Source organism: Nicotiana attenuata, unplaced genomic scaffold (assembly GCF_001879085.1).
Source record: "Nicotiana attenuata strain UT unplaced genomic scaffold, NIATTr2, whole genome shotgun sequence".
In the NCBI taxonomy this organism is placed as follows: domain Eukaryota; kingdom Viridiplantae; phylum Streptophyta; class Magnoliopsida; order Solanales; family Solanaceae; genus Nicotiana; species Nicotiana attenuata.
The window spans coordinates 338,458-346,249 of record NW_017670728.1 but is presented as its reverse complement, the minus strand read 5'-3'; the positions used below and the strand labels follow the sequence as shown (position 1 = coordinate 346,249).

General features: G+C 36.5%; 1 protein-coding gene across 2 annotated transcripts; it reads right to left on the bottom strand.

The window, feature by feature from the left end:
• Positions 1-718: 718 nt before the first annotated feature.
• Positions 719-5,636, bottom strand: LOC109242726 (G-type lectin S-receptor-like serine/threonine-protein kinase At4g27290). 2 transcript variants are annotated; one of them, XM_019409576.1, is made up of 8 exons: positions 4,367-5,633; positions 3,898-4,214; positions 2,558-2,680; positions 2,311-2,435; positions 2,032-2,242; positions 1,699-1,936; positions 1,467-1,617; positions 719-1,396 (listed from the first exon to the last, which is right to left on the bottom strand). In XM_019409576.1, exons 1-8 carry the CDS (start codon positions 5,314-5,316, stop codon positions 1,094-1,096), a joined length of 2,418 nt encoding a protein of 805 aa, XP_019265121.1. In that variant the 5' UTR covers positions 5,317-5,633; the 3' UTR covers positions 719-1,093. The 2 variants fall into 2 exon arrangements, with proteins under 2 accessions (XP_019265121.1, XP_019265122.1); XM_019409577.1 differs by having other exon boundaries at positions 1,274-1,374; positions 4,367-5,636.
• Positions 5,637-7,792: the final 2,156 nt, after the last annotated feature.

Below are 7,792 nucleotides of genomic sequence, written 5' to 3'. Positions count from 1 at the left end.
GAAGACGATAGACATATTTCCACTAGTTTAGGTCCCCATCAGAAAATTTCCTTCTCAGAATCAGTAGCCGAGGTGCGTAAAAATTGGTGAAAATCCATTTGCTTTTCATGATTTTTCATCTTCGTGATTTCGATTGGGATTTCGTATGTCTCCTGCTGAATATCATGTGAATTTTTGTGCACTTTCCCAGATATTGATTCTATTATTAAAAGAAAAAACGCATGTATCTGATTTGAAAATATTAATTTGATTATTGTGAATCTTATGCGGATTGAAAATCTTTCGTATGTCTCGTTTTGTGTTGTTCTTTGCTTGATGAATATTGCTGCTTTCTGCAAAAGCTTTTTCGTGTGCGTTGTATTACAGGCTGTGTTGCTTGCTCGGGTGTTAAAATATGTCTAGTTACTATTATCGCAAGGAGTGGCAAACGGTCGGGTCGGGTCGGATATGGTTCAGGTTGAAAATGGGTAATAAAAAAACGGATAAATTATCCGACCCGACTCATATTTAATACGGATAAAAACGGGTTAACCGGCGGATAAGACTTCTTGCATATGATCAACTTTTGGGAGAATTCTTCCCTAACTTGAGGAACCCCCAAGTTGAGGCTTTACAAATGTAAAAGTTAGACCCATTGGTTATCCATTTTCTAAATGGATAATATGGTTCTTATCATATTTGACCAATTTTTAAAAAGTTCATTATCCAACCCATTTTTTAGTGGATAATATGGATGATTAACTGTTTTCTTTTAACCATTTTGCCACCCCTAATTGTCGCTAAAACAAAAATTTATTGCCACTAAAAGCCTCTTTTGGTGTAGTGCTAGGACTTGCAATAAAGATGCCTTAGACTTGGACAGCAGCATTTGTGAGTGCTAATAGAAAAGTGAGTAAAGTAGGCCCTGTTTCACAAGTTATTAAGACGATTTCTTCTCAGGGTCCCAACTCCCAACACAATGCATGTCAATGACAAGCATAAATACTCGACCATTGTCCTCTATTCGTCTCATATATACTGTAATATACACTAGTACCGTTGACAAACAAGGCAAAGTTAACACATTTCAAAAGTTCCAACAGGGATTTTATGTCTATCTTGGCTCTAGAACAGTTAATGACACGGTGTAAGTTAGGCATCCTTCATCAGCTGACTCTGTTGATTCCATTGAATTCCTCTCTATAAAAAAACCTGGCTGCTTTGGTTGAGGAAGAACTAGACCTTCATTTTCCAACCAAAAAACTACTGATGCCATTGTAGGCCTATCCTCTGGTAGTTTTTGGACGCACAACAAACCAACCTGAATGCATCTCAATACTTGAGATTCTGAAAACGATTCTTCCAAACGTTCGTCCATCAGTTCCAATGCTTTCCCTTCATTCCAAAGTAACCATGCCTAAAGTAACAAACAGAACACATTTATACAAATGCATTGACAATTGAAAGAGTGAATTAAGGCTGCTTACATGTCCCAAAAGATTGTGATGATGTTCCAAATGACGAAATTTCCTGTTCCTTCTGCCACTAATTATTTCTAGAATGATTACGCCGATACTGAATACATCTGATTTTACTGAATATTTCCCATCAACAGCATATTCTGGGGACATATATCCACTGCATCAACTCATCCAATTTAAGTTCATGTATTGATTGAATATAATATAGATTCTATGGTAAAGCGTATGTAAAACTTACTATGTCCCTATTATTCTCTTAGTTTTTCCTTCCACTTGGTCTCCGCCCAAAAGTTTGGCAAGGCCGAAATCAGAAATTTTGGCATTTATGCCACCATCTAATAAAATATTGCTGGTTTTGAGATCCCTGTGAATAATTCTTAATCTTGAGTCCTGGTGAAGATAAAGAAGACCTCGAGATATTCCCATTGCAATTTCAAAGCGGTTCTTCCATGCAAGTGAGGTATTTCTGCTTGGATCTGCACATTGTAGATCTAATCACTGAGGCTGCAGAGATATTGAGGACTTATCAAATAGGAGCAGTATTTAGCTAATGAATCAATGAGAAGCAGACCAAAAATGAAATAGTCCAAGCTAGTGTTTGGCATAAATTCATAGATTAGCATCCTTTCTTCTCCTTCAAGGCAACAACCCAAAAGCTTGACAAGGTTCCTGTGTTGCAGCTTGGAAATGAGAACGATTTCGTTCTTTAACTCTTGAAGGCCTTGTCCAGAATACTTTGATAGCCTCTTTACTGCTATCTCTTGTCCATTTGGTAGAATACCCTGCAATTTTTTATCAAGGGTCAAAGATACCACTTCTAGCTAGAAGCTTAAGATCAAAGGTGATTTACCTTGTAAACGGGTCCAAAACCGCCCTCACCAATCACATTAGCAGAAGAGAAGTTTTTAGTGGCACTAGTAACAGTAACTAAATCAAACAATGGCAACTCCATGTCCTCATTTCCATTTGCTGAACCTGTAAATATTTAGTTGCTCGTCACAAACAGGACAATAATGACAGATAATTCACCTAGGTAACACAGCATTCAGAGTTAAGAATTTTCTAATAAAGCTGTTAGACAAGAGTAGTATATTTACCTGTTCTTCTTTTCCTTCTTTGGAAGGAAAACCAAGCTAAAAAGCTGAGGATAAATGTTGCTACTACTACTGAAATGACAGCAATCAGGGTGGTCCTCTTTCTCCTTCGCTTCCTGTCTGAATCTGTGATAGAAATTAAGGGTCCACCAAACAGTATAGAGAACAAGTAAACAGGTAGTAATAAAGAACACACGATATTTACGTGGAAAACTCCCTGCTCAAGGAATTAAAAACCACGACTCCACTAAAACTGAGCAAGCTTCATATTATAACCTATTGCAATTTAGGAATTAAACTCTTAATTCTCACCCCTTACAATAACTCTATTATAAGCCATTTGCAATAACTCTATTACAAAGCGACCCTCTTGACTAACTCTACTCAAACAACCAAAACAATAATGGTTAAAAGTTGTCCTACAAAATACTTCTAAAAAGTTGTATAGGAATACAGGTAAAGAACAAAAGACAAAGACACAACAAACTTAAGGACTCAAGACATTTTTAGTGTTGGAATCTGGTCCTTGGTTTGTAGTAACTTTGTTCTTGAGTGCACCTGGAGGAAACAGTGGCGGCTGGCACTTGAATGATAGGGTTTTCAGATTCTGTTAGGGTCAACCCTTGTGTAATGATGTTTATATATAAGAGAGCATGTGTGAAGAGATAGAGACATTTCAGCTCTTGGTTTGGCCTCTAGCAGCAGCGGCATTGCTGCTAGTCGGTACAGTGAAATAACTTTTACAACTGTAGAGTTGACTGTACGACAGTTGAGGGAACTGATGGGATCGTTCCCTTTTCTGGTTTCTCGAGAGTTCGGCCAAACAATTTAGCATGCCCACCAGGCGCAAGGAACTAATTTGTATCAGGTTCCTATCTAGTTCCGCAAGGAAGTTTGACAAATAATCAAAACCATACTAACATAACTTATCAATCCGGTAAATAATTAGTCCATAAGCGGTATTCAGTAGTGAATTGCATAAGTGTAATAATTGCAACATTTGCAATTATTCAAAATTTCAAATGCTCTTTGCAGCAAGCTACTTCCATTCCAGTGCCACAAAAATGAGGATAAGGGAACATATTGCAGATGTGCAGCCATTTAATGGTTGATTAATCCTTAAACAATTTTTTCCCGATGTTTCAGCTTAGGTTTAGCAAAACCAGAGGGAGACCTTGTCATAGGTGGATAAATATTTCTTTCCTTTACAATGCGATAGACATATTACCAACTACTGCAGCACCTAATACACTTTAATGTCCAACAACTAAGTAAATAAGATAGTAGATTTCCTTCAATTCTTACGAGTTGTGCATTTATACTGTATAGGGTAGGGTCATTACCTAATTCTGAAGCAGCTACTCTTACGAACAGGTCCTGCTCATTTTGGCTGAACTCTCTAATATCAATGAGTTCACCAAACCATTGTAAGCATCCACTTCCGCCATTTCTAACGTCAAGATTCGAGTAAGCTGTACAATTGCAGTCAGCCAAGCACAATTTCTTGCATTCTTCAAGGTTCATGCTCTCATTATACCGTGAGTGTCTAGAATCCGGCATCTTGATACCCGTAAATATTAAAAAACCATCTTGGTTACAATGCAAAGAAGTTCTCCTTACACAACCACTAGACCAGTCTGCTGCATACTGTTGAGGATACCTGTGAAGACATTAAGCAATTAAAAAACATGGCTTTTCTTGGCCAAAGAAAAAGTATTAAGCCGTACACGAGGAGGCTTATGAAGACATATTTAAGTAAATAAAACTATGCTCTCTCTGTAAAATAAGACAGTCACACATTTTAACAAATACCTAGGCTCGAAACCACTCAGACAGTCACATGGAGGAGAGTTATTGATGTTGCAACTTGCATAAGGACCACATAAAGCAAAACGATCACAGTTGTCAAATTGTGCTGTCAAGTAGAGAAACCAGCTCTGACTGCGCTCAATCCATGTTAGATGTTCTAACACCCCAGCCGAGTTGATCACCACCCTTGTGGGCAGGGACACATTCCTAATCTCATATTTGTAATAAATTTCGTGCTGATTAACAACAAACTCGAAAGTATAATATGTATTTGGTTTATTATTCGGACTACCACTAAATGCAATACCATTCCATGGCCCTGAGCTATACACTATAGATGAATTTTTCAACACGAGTAATCGTGGGTATCCATGAGAATCAAGACGGTTTACATATTCACCAGGACTAGGATCATCTGCGCTCTTCCATGACGATGTGTACCAATCCATGCCCGTGACCAAATTACGTCCAAGCTTCATGCCAGGTAATAAAGTATTTCCTGGAAAATCAAAACTCTGCCACGTGAAATTAATTTCCGGGTCCCTATCATTTCCATCACTGACAATAAGGTTCCCGGAATCCAGGAGCCGTGCTTTTGGATTCTTTAAGGATCTTGATGAGTTTGATGACCAAATTGAGGCATTAGAACTGTTGACAAGTACAAGAATCCCATTGGGTCTTAGTTTTAACACTCCTGAAGTGTCATTCAGGGGAGTGTTTCTGTTGGCAACCCAGACGACAGTTGTAGGTAATATCTTCTTGTACCATATCCCAACATAGCGATCCTTGGAATTTCCAGGGCTGAAAAATCCAAGTTCATAAAACTCACCAGCTGAAACAATTGTGTCACCATCTCTAATGGGTTTATCTGTAGTGATCGTGTCTAATGCCGCGGAAGTTAGTAAGACGAAGAGAAAATGGGAGCAAATGAACGAAGAAGTTAGCCCTTTCATGTATTCTGACTCATGTTTTTGATTGAAATGGTTAGTGCCTTAACTTAGCTGACACATAAAAGAATACCAATCAATACCTTTGATTGACAAGGTTAATTTTTCCTGCCCACCACTTTAGAATCAAAAGGCATGTTCAATATTCATCTATATAGAGAAAATGAAAATAAAACTTTTTTGCATAACTGAAATGTGAATTGGATTTTGGAAGCATCTTAAGGAAATGACTAATTGTATTTGATTTTCGAGAATTCTTAGTGATTGTTTATCACGGCTTCTATATCTTATTGGCAACTACCTAAAAGTTTCTCATGTGAATTCTTTTTAACTTTGTTACGAGCCAATCACTTAAGTTTACTGATTAATTGAACTTATATCACTTTTCAATTGAGTATTTCGTTCAACTTAACTGTTGGAGCCTGGAGGCATGAGGCGGCTAAGAACTAGATGTGAAAGTCTGAACTGTCCAAAGTTGTACGCCTTTGACTCCCCAGTTCCCCAGTTGGAGTTAAGAAAAATTACAAGCTCCGCGTTTATCAAAGTAAAATGCATGATACTCCATATGTTTGAATATTAGTAAATACTTAATGATAATTAAATAAATGTAAATTGTCACCTCATTTTTTACCAACCATGCTAAGTTGATATTCCTTGTGGCCCTTTTAATATGTTTGTTAAGATTTAGACATACCTATTAAGAGAACTATAAAATTAATTGCATTAGTCATAAGAAGTACTCTTTAGGTTCCTTTTTAGTTGTCCACAATGAACTATGCATTCCCCTTAAGAAACATTATAAATGAAGTATATATTTAATCAATACTCATAATAAAGATAAACAGTCTCAATGATTTCGGGAAATTAATTGGAGAATTAGTAATTAATGATAATGATAAAACATGAAATAAAAAGTTATTCTTCTCTTAATTTGATAAGGTGGACAAGTAAAATGGAACAAATAGAGTATTTATATAAATTGCTCTTGTCTCTTCTTCAAAAGAGTAATTAATGACAACATAGCATTAAACGGAAGAATTGAAAATAATACTCCTTGCGGTCTACTTTAGTCGATTTTTATTATTTTTACACATATTAAGGAATTTACTTTTTAGCATTAATTAACAATAAAATTGACCATATTACCTTAATTTGTTCATTGAAAATATAACAAATACTTCTCGGCTCTTTACTCCAAGGAATACTTTGGAAAAAAGAAATTAACTCCTTCTTGATATCTGAAAAAACTAAATATTGTGGACCACAAAAGACGAGCCAAAAAATTGATTAACGTGGACTTAAGAGGGTAACAATTAATTTCTTATGCTCCCTCCATTTTATTTAGTTGTCATGTATTCTAAATATAGTAGTTTCTAAATACTTGTCATTTTAGGAACAAGAAAGAATTAATTATTATTATTAAATTAACCTTAGTACTAAATGTTCTAGAATTAGACGCACGTAAATAGACAAAGATTAAAGAATTAATAAGGGGACAACTAAATGTGAAAAGAGAAAGTAATTTCTTCAAGTGACAAATATTTTGGCAATTGTTTTTAGTTAAAAAAGAATATGAGGAAATATACTTTAGTTCAGACATCATCATCAACAACAACAACAACAATAGCATACCCAGTATAATCTTATAAATGGGGTCGAGGGAGGGTAGTATGTATGCAAACCTTACCCCTACCTCGTGGAGATAGAGAGACTATTTCTGAAGACTCTCGGCTAAAGGACAAAATAAAAAGAAACAGTAGCAACAAGCAGAAACAACATCGATATAGAAACAATAGCGATATTATAAAAATACTGAAGCAAAAGAAATAAGAGATAGGAATATAACTCTATAAAAAAAGATAAAAGACTATGAGACTAATACTACTGCCATTGGGATGACAAAGGAATATACTCAGCTATGCCCTAACATTCTACCCTAATCCTCACTCCACACCCTCCTATCTAGGGTCATGTTCTTAGTAAGCTGAACTTGCGTCATGTCCTACCTAATCACCTCATTCCAATACTTCTCAGGCCTACCTCTACCTCTCCTCATGCCCACCAGCCAATCTCTCACATCTCCTTACGGGGTATCAACGCCTCCCCTCTTAACATGCCTGTATCATCTTAACCTCACATCACACATCTTGTCCCCTACAGGGGCACTCCCGCCTTGTCATGAATAACTTCATTCCTTATCTTATCTCTCCTGGAATGATCGCACAACCGCTTTAGCATCTTCATCTCGGCTACTTTCATCTTTTGGATATGGGAGTTCTTAACTCGCCAACACTTTGACCCATATAACATAGTCGATCTAACTACCACTTTATAAAACTACCTTTAAGTCTATGTGGCACATTCTTGTAATAAAATACCGTATTTAAGCCTCCATTTCATCCATCCTGCTCCAGTTTGATGTGTGACATCCTCGTCAATCTCCATTTTCCTTTGGATTACTGATCCTAAGTATTTAAAACTT